At 38.8% G+C, this 26064-nt stretch overlaps 3 protein-coding genes across 5 annotated transcripts; 2 read left to right on the plus strand and 1 right to left on the minus strand.

The window, feature by feature from the left end:
* The first annotated feature begins 1757 nt into the window (after positions 1–1757).
* LOC119076094 (E3 ubiquitin-protein ligase RNF220-like) lies at positions 1758–3604 on the plus strand. The gene is made up of 3 exons (XM_037182749.1): positions 1758–2381; positions 2448–2694; positions 2844–3604. Exons 1-3 carry the CDS (start codon positions 2082–2084, stop codon positions 3443–3445), a joined length of 1149 nt encoding a protein of 382 aa, XP_037038644.1. The 5' UTR covers positions 1758–2081; the 3' UTR covers positions 3446–3604.
* A 9011-nt stretch (positions 3605–12615) lies between these two features.
* LOC119076145 (basic helix-loop-helix transcription factor amos) lies at positions 12616–18839 on the plus strand. 3 transcript variants are annotated; one of them, XM_037182823.1, is made up of 5 exons: positions 12616–12779; positions 13801–13958; positions 15802–15925; positions 17937–18057; positions 18581–18839. In XM_037182823.1, exons 1-5 carry the CDS (start codon positions 12724–12726, stop codon positions 18791–18793), a joined length of 672 nt encoding a protein of 223 aa, XP_037038718.1. In that variant the 5' UTR covers positions 12616–12723; the 3' UTR covers positions 18794–18839. The 3 variants fall into 3 exon arrangements, with proteins under 3 accessions (XP_037038718.1, XP_037038719.1, XP_037038720.1); XM_037182824.1 differs by having other exon boundaries at positions 17940–18057; XM_037182825.1 differs by having other exon boundaries at positions 15802–15910.
* On the minus strand, positions 18830–26002 carry LOC119076006 (putative U5 small nuclear ribonucleoprotein 200 kDa helicase). Its single transcript, XM_037182586.1, has 8 exons — positions 25835–26002; positions 25548–25711; positions 24957–25482; positions 23165–24895; positions 20232–23092; positions 19988–20139; positions 19750–19924; positions 18830–19691 (listed from the first exon to the last, which is right to left on the minus strand). The coding sequence occupies exons 1-8, from the start codon at positions 25877–25879 to the stop codon at positions 18923–18925; spliced, it is 6423 nt and encodes a 2140-aa protein (XP_037038481.1). The 5' UTR covers positions 25880–26002; the 3' UTR covers positions 18830–18922.
* Between the last annotated feature and the right edge of the window lie 62 nt (positions 26003–26064).

Genomic DNA, 26064 nt, shown 5'->3' on the forward strand with positions numbered 1-26064 from the left:
ATCAAGAAAGACAAAAACACGGGTCCTTTTATTTTCCGAATTCTTCAAGAAAATGTAAAAAAAATGGAAAAAAAATCTTTTTGTACCTCCCTTATTCACACCTTTCCATGCATGTTTGTGGTGTCATATGAATGCTATTTTTTTTCACTGCTGTCTTCGATACGGTTCATTAGAGTGCGAGAAAACTTTTTTCTCGCACGCATTTGTAGTTTTCTCGCACGCTTTTGGTCATTTTTTTTATAAATAAAAATCTTGCTAAGCCCAGAATTTGAACCCTCGACTCCGAAGCATTCTGATTACAAAGCAGCGCATATAACCATTCGGCTACAGAGACATATACACGAACCGATCGTATTGTTGATGCGTATATAAAACAGCTCATCGTAACAACACATGTGACGACCTATCATAACAACAGTTGTAACAACACATCGGTTCTCTTTACGTCCTTTGGAAAGGTGTGATTATGGCCGGATTGAAAAAAACGTTGTTTCTACCACGGTAGGTATGCTGGTATTTTCTTGCACTAGATGTCGATTGTCGATCCGAGGCGAAGCCTCTACCTTGGTAGAAAAATAACTATTTTTGTATAATCCAAAATTGATGTTTTAATTGAGATTATTGTAAAATTTACTTATCGATAACAGCCGTGAACATTGGGCAAGAGTCCTTTATAAGAGCCATAAGCTTTACAAAAAATGATAGATAATTGCGAGCGTAGCGAGCGATTTTTTTTTATTGCGCCGCTAAAAAGATCAAATGATGTCGAAAATTCGAATGAAGATAAGGTTTGTTTCTAGACTGACACTGAAAAACTTCGCTAACGATCTCGTAAATAAACATTCACACTCACGAACACATTCAATTGTCATGTAATGACTCACTTAATTTACTTATGTTATAATCCTATTACAAAACTAGAACAGCGATAAAAAGTAGTTAGTCGAGTTATCGTGTGAATACACGAAAATGAACTTTTTGTTATTGTCCCGTAAAATAAATTTGATTCAGTTTGATAAATGTCATTCATTTACGCTTCGTTTCAGTGAAACATTTATTAAAAAAAGTAAGTTCCATTGTTGCTCAGAATGCTCAAAATATCCGCTCCACAAAGTCAAACTAAAAAGCGTCATTGAAAAATACTGACAGGTTTTATAAGGTTTGTTTCAGCGTTCTCCTCATTAAATTCTCAGAACTCTGCAAAACTCAAACCGAAGGATTTCTTTTAAATTATGTAGAATTCCGAGAATGTAGTGAAGGTTAGGCTGGAATTGGTCATAAATGAAATACCGTGCAGCGAGAATTTTTTACTTACGTTTCTCGTTCTCTTGACTCGTTTTCTTCTACAGTTTAAACCATTTTTGATGTAAAAATGATTTTATTGTGTCGTCGACTGTCGAGTCATAGTGTTGCTCAGCCTCGACGAATTTGGTCATAGTGTTGCTCGAGCCTTGCGGCAATACCGTAGTCGGCGCCTCTGTTTTGGTGTCACCTACCTTTGCGTTCTTCAAGACTCTTACAAAGGCACCCAAACTTCAACGGTTCAGTGGAAATTTCCCATACATTTTTAGTACACAGAAATTTTCTTTTAAGTCGATATAGGAGCTGGAAAATTGTGGGATGTGTCTTAACTGTCTTTTAGCCTATTTTCTTTCAGAGCCGTGGATGTGATGAGTGTGAGACACTAAAATGCACTGGGACATTTCAAACAAAAATTATTCGACAACACTGACCCCGTTTGTGACCAACGTCACTCCGCATTTGAGTTTATGTCAAATTCCAAACAAAAATATCAACATTGAGGTTATGCAGCAGTTTTGACTTGACCGAACGACATTTGAAAAAAAGAAATATTTTGAAACAAAACCGAATTTTGTGCACGAAAATGAATTTTCTCGACCAAAATTGCTCCTCATTTTCAAACTAGATATGATCACCGGTCACATTTAATATTCGTTTTCCGGAAAGAAATATTGCCCATTTTGATGATCGTTGATTGTTTACCACTCTATCCGAAAGTGATTTCGGTTCGATGTTTGTTTTGTTTATAAATCGTTTGCGTGAAGCAATTGCAAAGCAACATGGACCACCTGCCAGATGAAATAAAGGGTGTACGGCAACGTAAAAAGCAATCCGAACCAATTCGATGTCCAGTTTGTAGCATTACAGTGCGTCCCAACGAGATGGAATATCACATTTCGTTGGAAATCGAACGGCTGCAGAAGATTCATAACACGGGCAATCGTAGCAAGAAAATACCAAACAACAACAAAGACACGCCGAGCTGTTCGACGGCGGCAAACAATTCGGAACCGACCGATCCGAAGGAATGCTGGAGCACATATCAAAAGATAAAAAACAACAGACAAGCTAGACTGAAGGTAATGCGATGATACGATGGTGTGATGTCCATCAATTCAACTGTCAATTTCCAATTGTGTCTTTAGGTAAAGACACGCAAGAGAAAGGCGGATGCAGATGGTATCCATTGTCCCGTTTGTAACGAAACCACTGCTGACGACATAAACGTTCACGTCGAAATCTGCTTGCGACGCAACGAAGGCAGTAACAATGGGACTGGCAGCGACGATGAAAGTATTGATGTGGAAGCTGAATCGTATGATGAATATGAATGGGCTGGTCAAACTCGGATCAGAGCATCGAGCATGCTGGAAGGCGGCTATTCGGGAGCAGGTGATTTTTATTGATTTTTTGTTACCGTCGTCAAAAGTTGGAAAGTTTTCCTCTCGTTACGGGAACCATCTGGTTCAATGACCTCTTTCCAACAGGCTCGACTTGTTGCTCGACAAGCTCACAATTTTTGTTTCCATTCTATCATTCAGGTCTGGGAACATCGCTTGTCAATTCAACCAATGCCGACGAGGATGAAGACTTGAATGTGGACGGTGATGATACACAGATTTATGGACAGTCACAGTATTCCGAACGTGATGTCATCGTTCCGGCCGCTACAACCAATAAGGAAAATAATGAAAATCTGTATCTGCGACAATTGGTGGTGGGCGAAGACCTGATCCGACCCGACCAACAGGGGTCGTCATCTCGAAATGTAGATGAAAATGACGATGATGATGATGACGAAATGAACGGCAATTCGGCCGAATCGACAGATGCCAGGGCCGACATAGCCGGTGAATCATCATCGAGCGGTGCGATTGAATGCAGTAGTAGTGGTCCGAAGACCGGTCACCATCAAATCATCGAATCGTTGAAAGAGAAAATTCGCGAATATGAAACGCTGAAAAACAATAAGTCGTGCAAGTGTCTCATTTGTATGGATTCGTACGTGGACCCGGTGGTGTCAATTTGTTGTTGGCATACATACTGTGAAAAATGCTGGCTGCAAACTCTCGGAGCGAGGAAATTGTGTCCGCAGTGTAATATGATAACATCACCCAGTGACTTGAGGCGCATTTACATGTGATGTTGTTCGAAAATAATGAAATGAAAATTGAAAAACCGCGAGAAATAGAAACTTTACGATTATTTTTATAAAAATGAATGAGAGGAGGAGGAGGAGGATGGAAGGCATTTATGTATGCTATTAACATTAAGTTACACAATAAATGATAGTCGATGAAAACAGAAGCATTGTTTGAATGGACGTACACACAGTGAATGATATCCAGTCTTTCAAAGCAATTTTTTGTGGGGTAAGTCTTTCAGTTTGAATTTTCAGTCAGTACACCCGCACATTTCGATTTTGCAATCGAATGCGTCACACCTGTTCGTATTGCAACCGAAAAATGTATGGCTGATGGAAATTGATCCCTTACGAGGTTGGTGAAAGGGTTGCTTGGTATTTGAACATTCAAAACCTTGTTGTCAGAAATATTTTGTTCTTCGCTTACCCCATCGGTGATTCCCTTGCAACATTTGTTTTGCCATCCTTTCCCATCCGCTTCTTTGTTTAGAATATCCGATATATATTCAATATCGATTAGGCATTTGGTTTGTGGTAAAAAGTGGAAACGACTAAAAGTGTGCAGTACAGACAGGCAATTCTAGTCGTTTCAGGTCAACATGTTCAGGGCCGGATCGAAAAGTTCTTCAGACTTTGTATGAAGAATTTTTCTTTAACCTGTCACATACGGCTGTTTATCTGTTATCGAAAACGACAACACAAATAATGACAAGCTATGGGTAATATGGTCCTTTATATGGTAAAATACATGTTAAAAAAATTGAAGTACAAGATTTGAAATCAACCGATTGAAAATACTTTGATCGATGGAAGTAATAGACCCGATAATAATGCTGGTCATGTGATTGACGTCTGTGTGCTTGACGCTATGGTGAAAAAAAAATCCAATTTTTTGTACATTTATCTATTCTGGTAATTCTATCTATGGCCGCTTGAAAATTCCCACTTTTGCACATTTTCTGGGAATTTTGTCGATTGCAGCGCTTATTAATGAGAATCTTTCAGAATTAAAATTCCCAATAATAAGCTCTGACTTTCTGATAGCTCTGTGTAACAGATTTCTACGTTACATTTTTGAACAGGTCTACTGAAGTCTTCAAAAGAATCGGTGTGTTAGAAATGAGACTAACGAGACGATTTAGGCTTGAGGCTCCATATTCCGCTGTATATTCATACACACCAACACGCCGCGATATTTTGTGTAGTGTGTATTGAAGAACTAAAATCAGTACTTCAATTCAAAGTACTTTTTCCCTGGACTGAAAGTCATGGGTCTTACGGATGATAAACAGTCTAAAATGTTTGTCACACAATGTTCACTAATATGATTGAAAATGCATGAATGTATGACCGAAAAACTTAAATACATGAAAATGTTTGCCACACTTGGCCCCTTCCTTGATAACACGATAATTTGTATAATCCTCAACGGATTTCAAAAAACATTTTTGTATTCGACGTAGAATTAAATTCCTCAGGAAAAAAAATATTTTAGTTCGTTTGAAAATGAAGACATAGTTCGGAAATTTTGCTTTGAATAAAATAAAAATGCGTAATTTATAAGAAATCAAGTCAGGGCAGTTATTGTGGGATTTTAAACAGGCAACTGTCAAGGTAATAATTTTTAGAGTTACGAATTTATGAGAATCGAGGTCCAGAGTGCAGATCAAAGCTGCAAGTCTTTGAATCGCATAAGAATCGAGGCCCAGCAGTTGTATCATATTTTTATAATAATTGCAATCAGTCAGTCAAGGGACCTGACCCACCCAAAAGGTGGGGCCCAGTGATCAATTAGGCTTCAACGATTATCCGTCGAAATCTGAATTTCAAAGTTCGAAACGAAATTTTTCGACGTCGGCGAAATTTTGGTCGTCAAAGAAATATATTTTTCAAATCCCATTCATTTAAATTATATTGTTATCATGTTCTGTGGAACAGTTAGTTGAATTAAGGTGATACAACCACAAAATATCTGAAAAAAATGGATAAAATTGAAAGTGGAAAAAACAAATTTACAAAAAATTTTTTTTTCGATTCTTGATTCTTGTGAGACCTAGTTTCTTTCTGGACAGAAACTTGATAAATAAAAAAATCGATCCACTAATAACAAGCTCAGTTTGATAGCTAAGACTGCAGACTTGTAAAGGGATTTAACCGAATAAACTGAACTCCAAGGCCGTCGTAAATAACTGATGCCGAAACAGTACCTCTGTCTCGATAGTTCATGTCAATAGCCATTGAGAATGAAAATCATTGATGTGAATAAAGATGAACTCACAGATACAAAATGTAAAAAACATGCAGTAGGAGTGTGTGATGGGTAAAGAATCGAAAGTAGCATTACTGCAGTTACATTTTCGAGTTGTAGGACTTTCGCACATTCTGGTCTCTAACGATTTTTTTCTACTTCAGACTTGTTAGTAGTCTAATAACTGTTTTTATCTGTCTAGAACCTATTGCCAGACTGTTATTTTGACGAGTAGGCATTATGGCGCTCGCCTTCGGCTAGGGCAATAATGTCCTACACGTCAAAATACCAATCTTGGCAACAGGTGCATAATATATATTATAGCATACGCGGTGTGATTCCCCGAAAACATTATTCACCTAGGATATATAAACAAACATTACTCCTGTAAATTGTCAAAGTGTCATTCGCATATCTTGTTGTCTCGTTTTCGCTTATGCGATAAAAAAGAATATGCACGTATGACAAAGCGGTCGAGGCTTTTACCTTACTAGGAAAGTGAAAAGGCCCTTGTTGTCCTAGGGCAAAGCCTTTACCGACCTCGTAAGGTAAAATAGCATAGTAATCTACTATTCTACTCATTAGAGTCTCATTGGAACAGAAAAAAATGAAGACCAGAAGAAATTATCGAAGTTCATGAATAAACGACAAGCTCTGTCGAATGCGGTATTATGAAGCAAAGAGAGCAAAGAACATTTCTGAAAAAATGAAGTAATAGATTTGAAATCAATCTCTTGAGAATTGTTAGATCAAATGAAGGAATAGATCCAGACAAACTGTATGTTTGCAGTCTGTGAAAGGCTAATACAGTGAAAACTACTAAAGTTTTTCTGACATTGCAAAGCACCTAGCAGGGTAATAGAAAAAAATAAAGTGGTACTTTAATCGAAGTATGCGAATATTTCCATGCCTTTTTTTTCATAATGTCATTGCAAAATTACCATTAAGGCTGCTAATGGTATTATTGGTATCAAAATACTATTCTATTTGACGTGTAAAAATCTCTATTACCCTGCTAGGTGCTTTGCACATTGACATTCAAAACCATTTTGTAACTGAAAATCTCAATGTTTCAATTGAACCTAACTTTAATAGTATCGCCTGCGGCTCGTGCTGGGAACCTCTCGTTCGCTAAAAAATGCCTCTTAGCATAAGTTAGGAACAACGTTTTGTTTGTGTCGGAAATTAGCGACAATGTCGCGATATTTCGACACTATATAAACAAAATTGTTTTTTTAAATGTAACATCTTAACTAATCAATATTCTTGCATTCTTGCACCCATCTAAACGTTGACCATTTTATTTAATGGAATTACCGCTATATTTTCCTGATATTGGTCGAAATTGAGGTGATAACGGTTATGTGTTCCAAAAACTTTGTAAAATGAAAATTTCTCTTGGTAAACAGAGAAATTCCGTTGCAGGAATATATTTTCCCAACTAATAATTGTCGAATTATACCAGCCTAACCCTATTGAATCTGCGGATGAGCTACAGACATAAATCTGTTACTTCATTTGTTCCAAGTACCACCTTATGTATGATATCGCTATCGCTTCAATATTTTCATAAGAACGACAGCCGCATAAGCTTAGCAGTATTGACTTACAATCAAAATCATATTTTTTACTGCTGTCTAATCGTTCATTGATTTGTTTTCATTTCAATTTATCTCAATAATGAATAAATTGAATCGCCAAACATTTACATTTACGCACAATATGCCGAGAGGAATCGGTGCGATTGAAGTTAATCCCATTTAAAACAATATCACAACATCACACAAATTCAATTTTCTCGCCTGAAGCAATTGTAAAGGTTGTCAGCGAGCACGTGACATAAGAGGTCGTGTGCCATGTTAAATATTTCCCCTTCACACAAGTTGGGATGGAGAATGCATCGGGACCAGAAAAAATTGTATGTTATTGACATTGCTAATTTGAGGGTCGATATGTTATTATCGTTCTAAACATCCGAAACATATTTTTTTGTGTGTAACGTTGTTTATACAACGACGGGAATACATTTTCGCGCAATGATGACGATGTGTGCCAACGATGCTGACACGGTTCTTCTATATGATCTGATTTCTTCTCATAAATTACAAGCCTACCAATGATGCAGGAACTAAACTTAAGTGGCAGTTTGAACAAGATCTTCGATAAATAAATGGTTGTGATAAAGTGCAGTCGTCTCTAATAAAAACCATTATTACCCTTTTACGATTTCATCAACTATGTTATCGACAGGGCACCCCTAAGTAGTAATGAGTTCTATAGAGGTCTTTTTATCGAATGTTAAAACAAATGAAAATTTGTATTGCAATTTGCATAGTCTGGAGTGTTGAATCAAGTAAATATATTTGATAACTAGTCCTATGGTATGCTGGTTGTTCTAATAAGGCTTACTATCATGTTTTTTTACTTCATGAGTGAGCGCTTTTGATTTTTTACGACAAACTCAAAGGTACGGAAAAGTGTATACAGTCTTTACTGGGTTCAGTGGATACACTTTGAGGATTTTTCAGTTTTTATTAGCGTTACCAAGAAGAATGAACAACCAGGATTGTAACTCATATCAAGTCACAGAAAAGGTAACCTGTGAGCGTATAATGATTCATTAGTCTTGCAATGGAAGTCACTTGACACTTTTTTTTTGAAAATAACGTTTATTATCATTCCACTTCAAGCTAAATTATTTTTAATGACAGCTGCCGACAAAGAGTACTATTTTGTATGAAAAAAGTTTCCACATTTTTTACAGTGCCAAAATTTGTTCGATACACTGGCCAGTTTCAGTACTTCTATTTAGAGTACTACTCATGCTTGAAGTGCGTTGGCTGTCAGCATAAGTCATTCTTGATGTGGAATTACCCGAGTCCAAATTTGTATTCGACACGGACTTTTTTTCGAGACTCGATTCCAAGCCTTCCCGTCAATGAAAAAGTAATTGACCTGTCAAAGACGGCACGCATATTAATAGCTTTACTATCTGATCTATTACTTCATTTGATCGAAAATTTTCAGAAATTGATTTCAGAAATCTTTTACTTCATTTGTTTTGAACATGCTTTTTGCTATATGGGTAACTCCAGTTTTAGTTGCGTTACAAATTTCGTCATTTCTGAGGCATAAAGTGAGCTGCGTTGGCTATGTTTTGCGGTAACAAATCAGTCTATAAATTTTCTAATACCCAGAAGACGTAGTGCTTTCATGCCAACAAGAATTGATAATTTAAAGCCTGCGAAGTGTGACTTGTGTGTTCGAAGAAGTCGTCGGTTAGTTGCGTTACTTTTCGAAATATTTTCACCAAATGTAAACTGATTTCTGTAAACTTTTTTTTTCCTGAAAGCTATGGTCAAGACGCCCAACATGAGGTTGGTAGCCCAAAATTTCTGGGAGATGTGTCTATAAAAGTGATTTTTTTCGGTGGTCATTAATAGCCAGATTTTTTTTTTTTGAAATTGGTGCTTGTTGCCCCACAGAAAATGTTGCTTTGGCTCAAAATCGTTTTAAAAAATGGTAACAAAATTTTTCGAGATAACCTCGACGAGTGAAAATTCGAGGATGACCTACTTCCCTCACCCAACTAACCTGATCGAGGCAAAGTTATTTTTCTCGTGAAGTCATATGCTGTAGATTTCAAATGACACCGATCTTCAGTTTTCATATGAAAATTTTTATTTTGGCAACGTTTGTGTCGAGGTGATTTCACCTTACTTCGAAGCAGAATGAACCAAAAATCTTCTAAAAAATTAATTTCGTGTCATTTGGTGCAATTGCGGAATTATAGCGTTCGTTTCTACAGTGAAACAAGTTTACAGAAATCATTTGAGATTTATTGAAAATATCTTGGAAAGTCGAATACAAACAAACACTTTTTGGTTATATCTCTCCGAGACGTTATGCCAATGACCTCATATTGGTGTCAAACTACGCGTCTTGTCAGATGAAGGAATAGATTCGATAATAAAACTGTAGATACACTCAACGGCTGTGAATGATTGAAAATTAAAAGAGTGATCACGTAATAACCAGTAAACCATCAAACAAAATTGCAGTGAACCTACATACGCTGCTTAAGCTGTAGATAATAATGATTTTTTTCTCCGACATAAGTGTATCTAAAACTCAATTGTTCCGATTAAATCGAAATTCAAATATTTATTACTTGAGAATAAATATGTTCCACTTAAACCATGAGTGCGTACGTTCCTCTGTAACATCAAAAATCCCCTTTACGCCGAAAACTATAACCGTATTAACACGCGGTTAAATATACAAACAAATTGTAAACTTCAATTGAATAAATTTGCCAATGATGATTCCACGCTCTCTCTCGTGTATGTACATATTTATGTTGTGTGCACTGGCACACGGCACCAGACACGCGTACACAATGTCATGAATGGTTGGTTGTGGCCTGTTTTTATCCGAAAAAATAAATCACTGAAAATAAAGCGCAAATATAGATGGTTTGGACGGGAAGTAACTAAGGGCGTTCGGGAAATAAGTAGTGTGGAAAATTAGATATTGATTAATTGGCCGTATACAAATTATATGCCGCGAACAATATTGTTCGTTCACTTGAACATAACAACTTATGGGACATATTTTCGGTGAGAAAATGGTAATGATTTCAAAATTGTTATCATTACGAGTAGATTCATGAATTGCAACCCTTAACGGACGGCCATGACATGACATAAGTTATCGACGGGGACAAGAAACAACTATTTTTCATGCTAGCGATGCGAAAATCCTTATTTTGACCACTATGAAGCGTTCTGAAAATTGTTATTCTGGGAGGTAGAATTAATAAAAATTTCTATAATTTACACCTTCTATATAGAATTGATGTTAAATCAGTCGCTAATCGCTAGTCCACTATTCCATCGTTCCCGAAGCGTGTACTATAGGATTTATGGGTGTCGGGGAATCTCGCACACGCGATCATAGTATGCGTCCTTTTACGACATGTAACGAAAAGTCATGACTGTGCGAGATTCACCACTTAGAGGTGAATCTCGCACACCATGAATTTGTGTGGTGTGCGAGATTACCCTACCCCGATTTATGACTTCATTTGATCTAAGTATTTTGAAGAGATTTAAAAATCTTTTACTTCATTTTTTTGAACATGACTTTTTCTACGTAAGACCCACGGCAGAGTAAAATAAACCTTTACTCTGTCGAGTAAGACAGCAGAGATCGTCGTTTTTTCCTGACCTGTAGTTGGCACGAGTAGGAATTTATTATTTTTCCCGGTGACAGAAACAAAGTTTTGGATGCTTCCAACGAGAAAATTTATACGCTTGATCAACAGTCTCTCTATTTTGTTGAAATAGATGACTTGTTAACATGTAATAATACAAACAATATTCGGAGAGGTAGCTCTTATCACTAACTTTAGCAACACATAACAATACATAACTTTTGTTATAACTGTTACTCTAGCTACGCATAGCGACGCAAAGGAGACCTCATTCAAATTTTTCTTTTGTTCATCTGTCAAGTTTGACATTATAACAATTGTATATTTCAACATACCCCAATACACATCGAGTGTGTATTGGGGTATTGAAAGATATTTTTCTGTAATAGTGAGAGTGTGTTGGTGCATTCCTTCCCAACCATTACTTTCCTCCTCGACCGTTTACTTCCCCTACCGACCAATTCATATCATAGCTCACCAATACACTCTCGCGTATACAGAAAAACAACATTTTAGTTAGGTTTAGGACTCTTTGGCACTGCTTTGAGTAGCTGCAGTAACAGTCAAACATAAAAATTAGTCTCCTTCGCGTCGCTATGTATAGCTAGAGTAGAGCCTCCAAATTTGAAGCTTGTCAATTCAGTGTTGATAGGATGATTTCCTCCTGAATTTAGAAATGAAGGAATTCATTTAAATCAGGAAACGCATTTGAACCACACTATGACTGCACTCTTTTGTAAATGGAGTCTAGTGTAACTCATCTGTTATCGACAGAAGTGGCAGACTCTGCCGGATAATTATGGCATGTTTTCTCTATTCTCTTCTCTACCAAAATTACTATGAAAATGTTTCAACCGACGTACTTGATAGACAAAGCATGCCTTCTCCTGGTTAATGAGGTTGAAACTGTAGCAACACAATTTAGAAATTTTTATCAAAAGAAGTAAAAGATTCAGTAAAATTTTGCTCATCTTATGATATGTCTGTAAATGGTGAAAATGTAGGAAAACCACAGAATACAAGCTGATAGTTTTTAAATGATTTCCACAAGAACGACAAACTTAAGTATGGAGCTGAAGATGAAGAATTGAAGATGAAGGATAGGAAAATGCATGTTCAAGCAATGTTTTAGTGAACGATCTCATTTCAGGCTGTCCACAATGCTTAGACAAAACTAATTAACAGATTCGTTAACTATCCCAGCTGTGCTTGTCGTTTTTGTGCAAGCTGAAAGGTAATAGACATCATCTCATTTATGTTTTTCCGTTTTTATCTTTTAGAATAAAATCTATAAATAGGCACCCGAGTTATCGTTATGGTATGCTTTTAATAATTTTTTCTTTGTTCAGTGATGTGAGATAGGAAAAAATATCGTTAGTAACGTGCAATACATTACTGCTGACAAGTACAAAGCGCACAAAGGCTACAAATCTTAAATGCTCATAATATATTAAAGGGAAGAACGATTTCTTGTTGTAAAGAGAAAGACAAACCCTGCATTATGACCTAACCAAGCTGTTAATCATTATATTATATCCTCTTGACGAACAAATTCAAATCGATAAGACACGCCCCGCATCAAAACATGGTACATGGCAACCAATAGGAAAAGTTGAATTCAGACGAACGTATACGTACGGATAAAATGGAAAATGGAGGGTTGAATGTTTCCGTTCAATCCGTTGGAAAATTATTTGGATGGGATATTCACTTTCAATTTGTACTTTCTGTGCGAAGGTTGTGTTGAACGTTAAACTTAGGAACTTAGGAAAAGTGTTTGTGCTCTAAAGTGAAATTAAAAATAATTGATAAAACATGGATAAAGTGAACAAAAATCAGTTACCGGACTCATCATCCTCTCCGCCAATCAAGTAATTTCAATTGTATTTCCTTCAATAAATTAGATCGTATTGTTGATAGAGTTGATGAAATATTTGCACAATAATTGTACGATAGTTTGTTAGAAACACAGTTTTTAAGCCAATTTTGCTAATTGCTAATTTTTCCTGTACCTTCGTGGATGTTTTAAAATTGTAAACTGTCCACTGTTACAATGTTCAGTTATCGTTGTGAACTGCTATCATCAACGACAACAAAAATAAGCTCTGGATATTGCGATCTTTTAAAAGTAAAATTTATGTTGAAACTAATGAAGTGAGCCTTGTATCAATTTTCTACTTTGATCAAGGGAAGTAATAGATCCAATAATTAATTGGCGACTTCCTCGCTGTACGTAAACGGTTAAACATTCGAATGGATTTACTAGATGTACGTTCTCTATTTGAATCAACTGATGACCTTTCCCGTGACTAACAATATTTCGAACCAAAATAGCTGGAACATCATCTTAGAACATCATGAATTATTTTGAAATCGATCCGTTAAGTAGATGAGATAAAGTTTCTGGAACGTTGTTCTAAGAAAACAGTTCAACTATTTCAAAACGAAATTTTGTTCATCACGGGACAGGTCAAGGAATTCGCCATTTGATTCGAACGGAGAATCGGGAAATTGTAAGAATAATGAAGACCACCTGATTGTGTTCTTTCTGGAAACGGCTCATTATCTTGTCGTCTGATCAGCTCGGGCTACCAAAATGAGTTTTTGCTAAAAACTATTGAAATAGATTTCAAGGTAACAGACGAACTAACCGATTAAACAATTACACGTCGACTAGCCGTTTGTAAAAGACCAAGCGAATATTTTCAAATCGAGTCGTTTGTATGGAAGGACAAGTTTAAGTTTTTATGGGAAAACGAGAAGCAGCGGTCTCACACCACGTCCTTTCTAAATGTTTTGTGTAATGAAATTGACACACATTCGGATTTTTATTTTATCGAAACAATTTGTTTTTCTCAAACTGATCTGACACCTTTCTATTTTCTTCAACAGTTCAATCAACTTTCACGCATTCGATGAAGACTTGGTCAACGACTTACCGTCCTGTCTCTATGTACAGGGTGGTCATAATCAACACTTAGGCAATCCAAATAATGGATTGAATCCGAACAATTTGAGACAAATTCAACATCAGTATTTGCATCATTCAGGTTTGTCGATTTGTGGTTTTTGTGTGTGTAAGAAACTGATGAGTGTTATGTCCTCCATAACATATATATGAATAATACGCAAGACGAATGTGTTATACTTGACGATTCGTTTATTACTGCTACTAAGAATGAAATGGCGTTTGGGCAGTTTGACCCAATACATAACAGTAAGGAGTCATCTGAGTCATTTGCTATCGGCAACAACTTCATCAGGAATAAACGACAAGCTCTGTCTAATAACGCCTAATAAGCGTGTTCAAAACAATCGCAGTAAAAGATTCACAGTCACTTGAAAATACTTAGATTAACTGAAGTAGTAGATCCGATTTAGGTTTCGATAGTAAAACTACTGATTATGCGTACTTTCTGTGAAAGATTACAATAAATTCGTCTGATAATTTGATTTTCTTAGCATAGAGCTAAAACTTTCAGACTGTTCGCTTTCTCTTCTACTATTTTCGTATTTTCAATGAGTATTACTGAGTATTACTATACAAATACTATAAAAAGACGGGTGTCATAGATTAAATTGTTTAAATGTGCGCTTCCCCTTATACTGCATAGATAGTTGTTTTAATCGCAGAATAGCTGCATTGACTCTACGGTGAGGAATAATTCTATTTCACGTAACAGTAAGCTATTTAGAGAGTTGTCCGAAAGTTGAAAAAAGAGCGCGAATTTTCACTCTATCAGAGAACACCATTCTTTAGTTCAAGGTTTTTTATTTTCTGAGAACAAATCTCCAGTGTTCATTATCCCAAACGAGTGGTATAAATTACACCAAATTTTATCATATTTCCTAGTACTTGATTAAAACCGCAGGATAAAAGTTGACATAGCATAGGTAGGTTGCGTGATGGTTTCGCAACTCTAAATTTTTACCGATTTTAACATGATCGTTGGAAAGGTCTCGATGAGTTCTAGGAAAGAGGAAGTTTGATCCAATTGCGCTGCATAAAAGGGTACAAAAAGGAAATGTGAATTTTCCTCAAATTTCATCTAAAAATGGTCTAATTTCAACACATGGGGTTGGAAAGGGTGTTAAGGAATCTCGCGCCGCGTCATTCACAATAATTCACAAAGTGACATCTTCCTTATACAAAATGTGTCAAAATGTGAATCTCGACGAGCTCTGGGAAATTGGATAAAATTTGAGGAAATTTTAGCAAAAAAACGCTGAAAATGGAAAATATGTCGAAAATATCATAAAAATTCATCTAGAAGTGTTCAGATTTTTTGGCTCGTGAGAAAAACCTAGTTAGAGAATGTGGAAATCGATAAAACTTGATGCGAAGATAAATCGAAAATGTGACGAATTTATATTTTAGAAAGTTACAGCGCTACGGGAAGCGTTACGAGAATATCTGAAAATTCGTTCTAGTGTGATACATTTATTGTGAACTGTGACGTGAACTGTGACTACATATTCTTCTTGATGTTAGCAGAGCACCACATACAAATAAAATACCTTTCACGTTCAGCTCCACGACAGTTCACTTAGAGTTGGAGGATTTATTATGATAAATTACAAAAATATTTAAATAACGGTAGAAAAGGTAGTTTACTTAGCTCATTCCCGCAGCTCCCACTGAAGAGAAATTATTATTTGTTGATTGCAATGTGCATTACCAACGCACCAGCATTTTAAATACACTTAACAGTGGCATGAAATGAATAGTATGAACCTGTTTTCATAAGTGTAAGTGGAATGAATGTATGATACACTGTCCGATTGTGGTATCTGATATTCAGCTACGCAAATGCTGGTGCGTTGTCATTACGGATTTTTTGATACAGAATTTATATTGAAATGTAGCTCAAAATATCTTTGAAATTCCTACAGATTGTCTCGAATCCACATCAGCACAAAGTGTTTCGTCGAATCCTTACGGAACTCATTACAAAATTCACCGGCAACAGGCCAACATTAGAGAACGTAAACGTATGCTGAGGTCCGCACCAAATGGGTATCATAATTTTGTTTACTTCTTCACCATCTAAATTGTATTTTACATGCTTATGCACGGTAAAGTGTACTTTACATCACTGTTTGTGACAGTGAAAATGAACTTACCGCGCACAAACATGTAAAATGTGTTACGTCATTGTTTGTAAATGCGTGTTTTACTTCGTGTGATTACTTCACTCGCCTTCGGCTCGTTCCGCAAAGCTCATTCAGGTTACAACAAATATTTTCAAACATTGACGTAACATACTATCGACAACAAAAGTTTGTTTTTGTAATTTGTTGCCGAAATGTGGTACTTTTCGATACTAAATATGACAATAAATGACCTACCATTGGGTGTTAAAATAGTTCTCTTTTCAACTCAGTTAAATTACTACTTTCGTTGAGACAAACGTTGAAATATTTGGTGATAATTAGGCATACGATGAATATGTATCTACCTCAATAAAGGCAAAAAATATTTTACTTTTTGTCACGGAGCTGATGTTAGCGAAGAGAGTTTTTTATGACTCCAGAGAACTAACTCCCAAAGAGTGTTATTTACGTCGATTGAAATTGTGTCAATCGATAAAATGTTTATTTTCAAACTCAAATTACAAAAACAAAACTTTTTTGTTGTTTAGAAAAAGCACTGGATTTTTTCGTTACTTGTGTGGAACCAGCGTACTTACAGCAAGTACCTCTAAATAGAGGACTGAAACAAATTTTGGAACTGTAAAAAAAAGTTGAAATACAAAAAGTACTCTATTTGGCAGCTGTCAAACGAAACATTTTTGCTAGAAGTGCGTTGCTGAAACATGTAAATATCTATTAAGCATTACTTTGACATGATTCCTTTACACTTGCCGACAAAGTTTAACCTTCAGTAGACAGCAAGCGTATAAGATATGTTACTTAAAATTGGACCTACTTTCAAGATGATCTATCAAATCTTTTACTTCATTTTTGTTAACATTTTTAGTAATCGATAACAGATGATGACAAAAGTTATAGATCGAAATTTGTTGTCAAAAGAAAATAGCTCTCATTGGAAGCAAAAGTGGTTCATCAGGTCAGGAGACCTCACCGGGCGAGAAATTCTTTGTGTTAAATTCAGCGAGATGTTGAATTTTATACCTGATTTGGATTTATAGTTAATTCACAATCATACTTACTCAGGTTTTACATGAACAAACAAACAATTTTTCACTTCGCATCACATGTCTTAATCGCATCACGAAGGACTTAAGACAAAAATAGATCAACTTCAGCGTGTTCAGAATGGATGTCTGAAGGCATTGTACCGACTCCCTCGAGATACTCCTACGACTTACTTGTATAGTAACTCTACCTTACCAATGGATAAGCTGATCGTAGTTGAGAGAATAACTCAAATACATAAAATGGTCAACAATGCGACGAAGCATAATTTCGCTTTTAATTCCCGCCATTCTGTTCATGGAAGAACTACTAGACGTAGAAATGACATTTTCGTGGCTGCTAGCCATCCTAGCATTTTGAAGGCCCTTACCGATTATAACGCTTTGGATGATGAATTATGTGGTATTAGAAATGCTAAATCCTTTAGGGAAAAGCTAAGGATTAAAGTGATGAAGGACTGTGATGAGTTCGTAGGTATCTCTCCTTTCTACTTTTTGAATTGATTTGTAATTTTTCTATTGATTTGTTTATTGTTTTTTATTTATCCAAAATTGACCTATGAATGATTCATTTAATTTTTCTAAATTAAATAAGATGTTTTTCGTTTTTTGATATAATGTTGTTTGGCAAACTGTTTCTTACAGTTTCCTACTGATTGTGTTCCACACTTAGAAAAAGGGACAATAATAAAGTGAAATTAAAAAAAAAATGTCCAACTAGCACAATAAACTAATTAATCACGAATGCACTCATAATTCACATGGAAACCCTCCCAACAGATTAGCATGAACGTCGATGAATTTCTTCTTGTAGATCGAAATGCTCAATCGACAAAAAATACTGACAAATGGTTTTTCATCTAATTTCAGCAGCATAAATTCAGCGTTCGATGAGCTTCGAGTCCACGTGCCGACATTTCCGTACGAGAAAAGGCTCAGCAAAATCGACACACTTCGTCTGGCTATTGCGTACATCTCACTATTGCGGGAGGTAAGTTGTCGCATGCTATTGGATATTTTGCATGTTTGATCGCTAAACGGAAATCATCTGATAGCGAGAACGATGAGCTCGAGAAACCAATTAAATTGGTTAAAGCCTCCTGGTGCGGATTGTAGAATTGTGGAACTATTAAAACGCACGACAAGAAATGAACCGATTAATGAAATTGATTTTTCGATCGTTTGACCGACGGAAGATTGTAAAATTCCTAGTCCTTGCGAATGCCGTCGGGATTTTCGAATTCAAGAAAATTATAATTTTCCTTCCGAGTGATGCCGACGGCATTTATCAATTTGAACATTAATGACGAAGTTCACATTTCACAGACGGCCAAGCACTACCAACCACCAGTACTATCGAATCTGTTACATCAGTTAAGCAGATTATTTGTGAAAATCTATTACTTCATTAGTTTCAACAAATATTTTTCTATTTAAGACGGCGGCACCTGTAGCTCATCGTTTATTTTTGTCGTATGTGTCGATAACAGAGATGCAATTTTATTTATTTCCAGGTCCTGGAAGCCGACTACGATCCACTTACCTACGTTGAAAAGTGCCTACGTGGTGAAATCAAATGTGAAAGAGCTCACTGGAACACTAGCGATCTAACAGCTCGTTTGTCCTGGATAAATTGGGAGAACTTGGGCGTTCATCCGGGGCGTCGAACTCTACTTACTTCATTGGCATTGTCCAGCGAGCCACATAACATGAATCCAATGATATAAACGAGGCCAACGATTGTATTTCGATATAAGAAACGGTTTTTGCGTCTTCCATAAGTTTAATAAAATCTTAGTTGACAGAATACAAGTGCTGTGTGTTTGCATTACACGTTATACAGAAAAGTCCAAATTTTAGTCGGAATCACTGCCGCTATCCGATTGGAAATCACTCACATCAATTGAAAACTTGTACTCCTGATCGCATCCCAGGTACGAGTCACTCATGTAGTACAATGTGTAGTCATGATGACCAGGGCTAGGTGCCACAAAGTCCAACTTCACTTTAGCCTTTTGCTGCAGCGTCAACCGTTTGATCGACAAGAGTGAATTGGTTCGTGGATCGCCGACAACAACCCACCAGCCTTCTTCGCGTTTCTGTGGATATAACGGTGCAATAACCGGTCCGGTCACTTCATCCTCGCGTTCCAAATGTACGATGACATTGACTGTCGATCCTGAATGAATTCGGTCCTTTTCCGCCACTTCGAAGCTCATTTCAATGTTCGGATAGCGATTGCAGAATCGTGCTACATCGGCCATCTGTGCATCGTTCAATTGCAACAATCGAGATCGATCCTCGTCCTCCAATTCCATGATGTCGAAGACGGTTTCGATGTTCTTTTCGGTACACCGCTTCACAACGTCGGCGTTGAAATGTGGCAATTGTTTCAGATATGAATCCTTGCTCCACATCGCCTGTGTGACCATTTGTGCCAGTTCCATAGCGGCAACGGCCGGTGATAACCAGCCATTTGACGAGAGAACATCGACGCAGGCCTGTATCAGGCGAATTGCTTTGGCTAAAATAATTTCTGTGTCGCCTTGCAGTTCGGGACCGAGTTGCAGTCGCGATAAATGTGCTTGAAGTAGTAGATTGGTTTTGATGTGTGGATCGTTGAATCTATGGAAGGAAATCGTTTTATAACAATTCGGAAGATGAACTTTCTGCTAAAACTTACTTCGGTTGGGCTCCATTCGCTCCAGTGACTTTGTTCGGCAGTCTCTGAGCCAAATTCCTCAAAATACTTTCTTCATGATGACGAACCACAATGTCTTCGTATTCAGCGGCCGACGATATAATTTCTAAAAGTCCTCGGATCTTGGTTTTGTTGTTCAATGACAGGGAAAACAGTTCTGCAAAGGATATGGTTGTTAGGGATATTTCAAATCGTAATTGTTGCGTGCGAAATCACAAACCTATCGTTGTGTAATTGATGTAGTAGTAAGCTGCAATCATTCCCAAGTTGAGCGGTAACGTGTCCATTTCATCCTCAACGCTTATGCACTTCGATTGTTCCAGGTCGGAGAGAGTGTTCTCAACCAGCTCCGACAAATGATCGGATAAATGTCTGAAATGTGAATAAAAATTGTAGAAACAGTCTATCGTGAAGGGTGTGTCAATTATCACCACAGTCAGTCGGTTAAACTGTGAAACACTCACCTGTGAGTAACTCCCTGCAAGTTGTAGTAATTCGGATTTTGTGTCAGCCGACGGTACAAAAACGTCCAGGTCAGATAATCGACAGCGTCCTGCTTATTTTCAATTGTCTTGGTCACAATTTCCGCATTGAAATGGTCGTGCATACGATGATCCAAATGGCTTTCGATGGGAAGACTTTCGTTCAAAAACTTCTTGAAAAAATCCTTCTTTGATGTCTGACACATCAGGATGCATTTGGCATCACTATCTTCCAGCGGCCGATTGGCACGTCCAACCATCTGAAGAACATCGGTAATCGGATAGTCTTCGTACGAATGATTTTTGCCATTGTAGAACTGTGTGTCCATGATGATCACCAAATGGGCGGAAATATTGAGGCCCCAACTCAAGTCTCTGGTTACGCAAGCGATTTGAACGGCACCCGAGTCAAAGAGTTGCTCAACCAATTTATGATCGGATGAGGTCAATCCTTCGTGTATGTATGCTACACCTTGCGACAACGTCTCCTTCAATGTCATATCGGTCATGCGCTCCAAAAACGGTTTGATGTCCTCCTCTTCGGCATGGAAAAATCGATTTGGCTGAGATTCAGCCGCGCAGTAAGTGAGAATGTCGACTGCTGTTAAACGTGCCTGTTTCCGAGACGACACAAAGACGATGACCGGCTTGTGTGGACTGTATTTGACAATGGCGTTGTAGACCGGTTTCGACATGGCGGCAATGCGAGACGCATTGTGAGTGATGTTGAATCCTTGGAAATGCAGTTCAAGTGGTATCGGACGAACACTCGGATGGAAATTGAACGAAGCGTTTGTGTTGCATCCGAGCCATTGGGCAACGTCTCTTCCATCGCTTAAGGACGATGACAATGCAATAATTCGAATTTGTTTCTCGATCTGTGAAGAAATGTAGCGCATTCTCGAGCAGACGACCTCAAGCACCGGTCCATCTTCACCACCGATCAACTGCAGTTCGTCGACGATGAACAGATGAACGTTTTGCACATTTTTCCGTTGTTTCCATCGTCGCGACAACACATCCCATTTGTCCGCAGTTGTTACGATAATTTGTCCCTTGGCAAGCAGTTTCAAATCGGTGCCGGTCTCACCTGTCAATTTGACCACTTTGATGCCGAGTAATTGACCGAATTTGGCGTGCCAATCGCTGAAGATGAGGTCAGCCACGGAGTCTTTGGACACAAGATAAACGCAACGACCATCGGATTGTTGTGAAAACAATCGGAGGACGGCAAATTCAGCAATCGTCGTTTTTCCGGAACCTGTCGGTGCACCAATGAAAATGTTGTCGTCACTGTTGTACACAGCGTTAAAGACTTGCGTCTGAATAGGATTGAATTGAGGAAAGCGACCGGTGTACAATGTCTCGAATTTGGCATGACGCAATGCTGTGATTGGAAGTGGTTGTAAATCGAGCAATTCGGTGGGCGGCATATTCTTCTCTGGCAAAATCAAATGTCTGAACGATACGGGCAGCTGTGTTTCGGCACCAATCCAACGATCGGAAATGATACGAAGGAAGTATTGCGGAGGCAATGGTTCGAAGACCGGAACAAAGAACTTGATCAAGTGATCGTCGCCGGCGTACTTGGCTTTCAGGAGGAAAAATTCATTGTGCAAAATGACCTCCGAGTCGACATCTTCGATTAGAATCCAAAAACCTTCGGATTGTCCGTGAATTTTCTCGTCCCATTGAAAATCGGGCGTGATGGTCAGTTCGACACGCAACGTGGACCTGGTGATTGGTTGAATGTGCGTACTGAGTTCAAGCTTTGGGAACTGATGCACGTAACGATGAATGGTTTTACCCAATTTCGGCACACGAATCAATTCACCGATCTCGTTCGGCTCCAAATCGTACAGTCTTTCCCACGGGAAGTTCTTCTTCTCAATCTTTTTGATGATTTCCTCCGGCATCTTTTTGAATTGACGCAACGGAGACATTGACTGCCACATCCGGCGATCGATCATTTTGCACAGTGTCAGTGTCTTGTCCGACAATTGTGCCCAGCCTCGGTGTAAAACAATTTCGAAAATTGCCCGCATTAAACGGGACGCTGACTGGGTGACATAAACCATGTCGGACATTAGAGCAAAACCTTCCAGTTTCAGCTGGGAAATGTAGGCTTGCAGCAGTACATTCACTTTAGCCGATGGTTCCTCGATGCTCTCTTTAATCGGAATCGGAACACGTTCCATCAATTTCTGCAGCTCGAGTTTCTCCTCCTCACGGACTGTGATGTTTTTGAATTCACCCGACAATGAGAACACTCGGAACAGTTCGATTTCACTTAGATTTGCCTTCAAGAGTTGATTGTACGTCATCATCGTTTCGTGCGTACAATAGTAGTGCGAAGCAATACGTCCGAGCTCCGTGATTTGGAAGTGGCCACTCTTCCGGTCATATTTGATCAAACCACTGCGATCCAAATGCAAAGCAGCTGTGTGCACCAAATCAGCTCGATAGAGTTCCAGAAGTGGATCTTCCTTGATTTTGTCGAACGAAATGCCGTACAGTGTCGGCTGACGTCTCATTCGAATGTACAAATAAGTGTAGCCGAGCCAATGTACCGCATCTTTGATGTTTTGAACGGTTCCCAGCACTATTTCGGCGTTCAGCATGTCGGGCATCTTAGAAATCAACTGACTTTCGATTGGCAGCTGTTGATTCAGCAACGACAAATAGAACTGCAATTCACTGTGATTGGTGATGAGAATGCCTTCACCTTTGGTATCATACTGCGGTCGTCCAGCACGACCCAACATTTGAAGAACGTCCAATGCGCCTAGTTCTACCCAACGACCTTTTTCCGGATTGTAAACTTGAGTACCTTTGATGATGACCTAAAAGTAAAAGGAGGGAATGGTAAGGGAACCGAGGTAATTTCGATGGTCGCCTATGTTGATTATACTTACGGTATGGGCTGGCAGATTCACACCCCAAGCTAGTGTGGCTGTTGAAACCAACACTTGAATGTGACGATCAGCAAACAAATCTTCAACCAATGTACGATCCACTCTGGTCATTCCAGCATGATGGATGGCAAATCCGTACGGCAACAATTCCTTCAGTTCATGATTCTTGACCTGTTCTGCTTCCGATCGCAATACCTCCATACTAGCGGATCCTTCACGCAAGAAGCTGCCCAGTGTATCTTTCTCCAAGCACATGTCTCGTATGGCTCTGGCAGTCTTTCCAGTTTCCTTTCTCGAATGCACGAAGACAAGCACTTGATTTTTGCCAGCATGTTCCATCGTTTTCTCGTACACAATTTCGTTCATGACTTGGAAACGTTTCAGCGCTTTCTTTTCGGTCACACCGATATACTGCTGTTCCAGGGCGACTGGCCGAAAACTGTTATCGAAATAGAACAGACCCTTATCGGGTTTGATGCGAAGGAATGTTGCAACGTCTTGGTAATTGGGCAATGTGGCTGACAATCCAACCAAACGAACATCTTCCTGTGTCGTCTCGATGTTTCGAATGGTACGCGCGACTAATGCTTCCAATACAGGACCACGTTCATCGTGCAATAAGTGGATTTCGTCGATAATCACCAATCGGACGAGCGATGTGAATGTTTTCTCGCCTCCCTTTCGAGTGATGATGTCCCATTTCTCTGGCGTACACACAATGATTTGAGTGGCAGCAATTTGTTCGCGTGTCAGTTGATGATCTCCAGTCAATTCAGAAACGGTTAGATTGTACGAAGCCAACCTACGGCCGAAATTTCCCACCATTTCCTGTACCAAGGACCTCATCGGAGCAACGTAAATGATTTTGAATTCGTCAGCGTTGATTGTACCGTCATCGTTGATGTGTTTGCCAATTTCACGCATCATACACAGCAGAGCGACATTTGTTTTACCCGCACCAGTCGGAGCGCAAAGTAACAAATTCTCGTCAGTTTCCAAAGCGGTTTTCCACAGGCGACTCTGAATTCGATTCAATGTCTTAAAACCATCGAACACTGGCTGCACATACTTTGGCAGCTTGTCGATTGGTTGCAGTTCCTCTTTCTCGTCGAACGGTTTCGGTTTCAATGCAGGCACATGGACCTCTTCATAGCCTTTCCGTTGCTTTCGGAAACTTCCATCCGGCAACTGACACCGCTTGTTGGCCATGAAATGGCTACCCTGAGCGAATGCCATTTCGTCCAATTCCAAAATCTTTCGTTGACCGGTAACTTGACCGACACCACCTTCCGCATTCTCATCACTTTGTTCCTTGCGTTTATTCAAACTGGACGCACCGCCGTCCATGTCATCATCCTCATTTTTGCCCGTATCGAGTTGTCGCAATATTTTCGATAAATTGCTGTCGCTGCGCATACGTTCACGGATATTCTGACGTTCCGTTTCGCTTTGCGCCTTCGCCAAAATGGTGCAGTAGAGAATCATTTGACGATGCTTCTTCAGTTGTTTGATGAAATCGAAACAATCGTAGCCGAGCAGCAGTACCAACTGATTCTCACACTCTCGATCATCGCTGGAATTCTTCAACACATCCAGGACTTCCGTTGATTTTGCCTGTGATATCATGGCATCGTTGTAGAATTTGCTAAGGCAACGCTGCAGCCAATAAGCGTCGATATCAAGAGGGTGCAGGGCACGTTCTTTCTTGGTGACTTCATCTGTGTTGCCCAACTAAACAGAGAAAAGTTTCGGATTAGGAAAATCAGAAATCGGTATCCATTGGTCCACTTACATTTTCAGCATGCAATGTGTTGTCAATCCGAGCCTCCTCTCCCTCATCTTGACCATCCTCATCTCTCACCTCACCATATACATCTTCGTCGCTCTCCTCTTCCGACTCTTCGAACTGAACATTAATCCCGTACGTTTCATCAATCTGTTCGCCTTCCGTAACACCCAGTGCTGTGACTGCATCCGATCCAAAGTCTGTTATTTTCTTACCCAAATTCACCAACAGAGCAAACCGTTCTTCGGCCACATTACCCAACAGACTGTCTATGTCTCGCTTCTTTTCACGGTCCTTAAGTCGTTCGTTCTTGAGCACAGCCAGAATTTCATCGGCAGCACCGCACAATATATCTCTCGGCTGGTCGCCCAATGCCTCCTGAATGAAACTCAACAGAACCTCGTACGTTTGGCGGGTCTCTTGTGTTTTCGGTCGATAAACGATTCCAACCATTTCGTCGATTCCTTCTGACAGTAAAGTGGCGCCTTTCATACGGTCGAAATCATATTGGGCTTCGTCACGCTTCTGTCGTCTGTTGTGGAGGATAATTTTGATTAATATTTTACTGATGAATTGGGTCGGTCGGGATTGACTTACTTGGCTTTACGTTCCTCAGTTTTCTCCGGCTTGGAACGTTGATATCGATCGCCCATTCTCGTTCCATCGAGTTTGCCAACCAATGAACACACCTCTCCGGTAGCCTCATCACGTCGTGGCCGTTCGATCAACCGTACATCGGCTTGTAATACGAGATTGGAGTTCTGAATAGAAAGGGAAAATTTCGTTGAATTAACAAACGACGTCGCAAAACGAATTCAAACATTTAGGTTATGTCTTCTCGATTGTATTCGTGAGAGAAATGGAAATGGAATCTGTTTACTTACGGCTTTATATTCGTATTGCAGCTGTCTAGCTGCCGCATCAGCCATGATTTGTACAAAATTGTCTTGATGAACTTAGTTTTCACTTTTTAATCACAAAAAATAAACTTTAATGTCTCTCGATGTCCGGCTTGTTGTGGTTGCTTCATACAGAGATGATCGTTGATATGTCAAGTATGTCAAAAGTGTGAAAATGACACGAATTCCCAGCCGAAATACAATCGGCTTTGTAT

Source organism: Bradysia coprophila, unplaced genomic scaffold (genome assembly GCF_014529535.1).
Source record: "Bradysia coprophila strain Holo2 unplaced genomic scaffold, BU_Bcop_v1 contig_232, whole genome shotgun sequence".
In the NCBI taxonomy this organism is placed as follows: domain Eukaryota; kingdom Metazoa; phylum Arthropoda; class Insecta; order Diptera; family Sciaridae; genus Bradysia; species Bradysia coprophila.